At 36.7% G+C, this 2,500-nt stretch overlaps 2 protein-coding genes across 4 annotated transcripts in view; both read left to right on the forward strand.

Moving 5' to 3' along the window:
- Positions 1-1,451, forward strand: part of LOC138004207 (uncharacterized) — a 1,619-nt gene extending 168 nt beyond the window's left edge. The window contains exons 1-4 of the mRNA XM_068850664.1: positions 1-289; positions 521-615; positions 848-965; positions 1,079-1,451. The exon at positions 1-289 is cut by the window's left edge and continues 168 nt beyond it. Coding sequence (XP_068706765.1) covers positions 236-289; positions 521-615; positions 848-965; positions 1,079-1,303 — 492 coding nt within the window. The 5' untranslated portion in view covers positions 1-235 and the 3' untranslated portion in view covers positions 1,304-1,451. The remainder of the gene's footprint in view (positions 290-520; positions 616-847; positions 966-1,078) is intronic.
- LOC138004197 (uromodulin-like) overlaps positions 1-2,500 on the forward strand; it is a 33,295-nt gene that overhangs the window by 19,345 nt on the left and 11,450 nt on the right. The window lies entirely within an intron of this gene.

Consider the following 2,500-nt stretch of genomic DNA (forward strand, 5'->3'; position numbering starts at 1 on the left):
ACAATACTCACTACTGATTGGTGAACGTTAACAGGCTGCGACACCCCGAGAAAACGATAGAATGAAACTCTGGAATCGACTCTGATTGGCGATTATGGTTAATCGGTTTTTGGGAATTTCGACCAAATGAAAGCAAACTAAAAAACGTGGTAAAGTAGTATGGTGAAATCATCAAAAACGCAAAAGCTGTGAAAGTATTAAGATCACGGAGAAAAAAGACAGAGGAAAAAGCAAGATGGAGCGCAAGAATGAAGTGGATTTGGAGATAACGCAAGTTATTGTGAACGTTGTAAGTATACGAAATTCCAGTGATGTTTTTCGTTTTTTTTTTTCAAATTGCAGTAGTTTCTCTGCTTTCAAAGAGGATTTCGAATGCACTACCTAGTGTTTCAAAAGCTTCCCAACCTAACGACTAAACTTTCCATACATAGTGTTTACATCATGCGTTGGTAAACTATTCTACGTTATTACAAACAAAATCCTCAAACAATTCTTTTTTTTTGCCTTATTTATAACACAGATATTGCGAGTTTGTTTTATATGTCACGAGGAAGACATAAACCTCCAACGGACAGAATTCTGCGGCAACTATGTCCACAAAAGGTGTTTGGAGAGGTGAGAAATAGGTTTTTTAACAGAAATCGCTGAAGTATTTTGAGTGCCCTGAGTTGCGTGTTCATTTTTTTTTTTTAATTCAGATGCATGAGGACGCTATTCCTGTCCAGTGAAAAATGCTCTATGTGAAATATGTTTTTTAACGGGAATCGCTGTAGTATTTTGAGTTCCATGAGTTGTGTGTTCATCTTTTTATTTATTTTATTTTTTTTAATTTTTAATTTTTATTCAGATGGGTGAGGAAGCTAATCCCGTCCAGTGGAAAATGCGCTATGTGCAGGAAAGCGTTTCAACAGCCGCACGCGGAAGCACAAGCGGCTGACACAGAATTTATGGCCCACATTGCCACGGTAAGATTTAGAAGTCGATATCTTCATTCAATATACAAAGAAATGGGTCTCTTTTGTTATCCTTAATTGTTCTTTCACTAAATTCCGCTTTCTCTTTGCTCTCTCACTTACAGCTTTGTGAGGAGAATCATCCTGAGAGGGAATACGATGAAAATTGTATAGTCTGTATTTATTTTAATAAAGGGTTAAACCCTATTCAACAACACGACTTTGCCTTTGCAATTCAGTGTATATTTGCAAGCCGGAACGTGGATGAAAATGGAGACAGTGATAATCATGAAGAATGTGATCACTGTCAAAGGTTAATTGAAAAACTCTTTGACGACAATTATCTCTAACTATGTGGAGAATTTTTCAAGTAACCTTTGCTTCTTCATGTTTCATTCCTTTCGCTGAATTGAAAAGGCATTGTAGTGTGTTTTTGAATAGGGTTTAATTAATTTATACATAGGCTTTGTTCGCATTGTTTGTAAATACTTTAATTTGCTTGTAAATACGAAGATGAAAATATAATGCTTTTTTTTTTACTGCTTGAAAGTGAAAGTGTCATTGGTGTTTCATCTTGTATGTGAGAAATAGTCATTCTTCCACTCGCTAACAAATAGTTGATGAATCTTTCCCCGTAGCCAGTGTTCATTTTGTAGCGAGGCCTTCAAAATACAACGAAGTTGACGGGAAAATTTCCTCTCGTTCGTAAAATAAAATGTTGGAACCATTAGCTCTCCAATTATGACTTCCATTCCATCTTCATCACTTGTTATTTCAACTTTGCGAGAGTCTTCTTTATTCATCTTATCCCAAAGTTCGTTAAGTAAGGTTACGATTTTGTTGTCCAATTGCAGTCGTTGCAAACGGTTTGTTAATGCGTCCACCTCCAAAGCAAAAATCTGGTGTTCGATCATTCGGTTCATCTTTGAATTGAAATATTTTTTTTCCATTACCTTTATACACGTGTCCATTTCAGGGTGTGCGATAAGGAAGAAAAGCAAACCGGTTTGACAGGTTTTTTGGTATTGAAGACTTTTGAATACTGATCATCTACAAAACTGGTTTTTCTAACCAACCCTTAAACTTGCTTCAGCTTGTTTGACTGTGACGTCAATGCCTTTTCATTGGTTCTTAGCTACTCCATTATTCTTTCCCTATATAAGCGCGATACTATCCGGCTGGTTGGGCGGAACCGTACTACCAGAACACATTACAGTTCACTCCAAATAAAAGAAAAATTATAATACAATTCAAACCAAATATATGACCTGTGCAGTTCATTTAAACTCCCTGCCGCCATCTTGAATATACCCTCGTACACCTACGTGGTATGCATCTCATTATAATCCCTAATCCAAAAACCGGTTTGGGTAGAATTTCCCACTGGCCGCCATTTTGAATAATTTGGTCTATCCATTCCCCCTATACTACTTTCTAATTCAAACGATTTTCTCCCTCACTGGATTCTCGCATTATCCGATACACAAGAAAATCGATTAAGGAATAGCTCTTCATTTGCAAGCAGAGAACTTTAATTCGTGGTGCCA

This window comes from Montipora foliosa, chromosome 5, assembly GCF_036669935.1.
Source record: "Montipora foliosa isolate CH-2021 chromosome 5, ASM3666993v2, whole genome shotgun sequence".
In the NCBI taxonomy this organism is placed as follows: Eukaryota; Metazoa; Cnidaria; class Anthozoa; order Scleractinia; family Acroporidae; genus Montipora; species Montipora foliosa.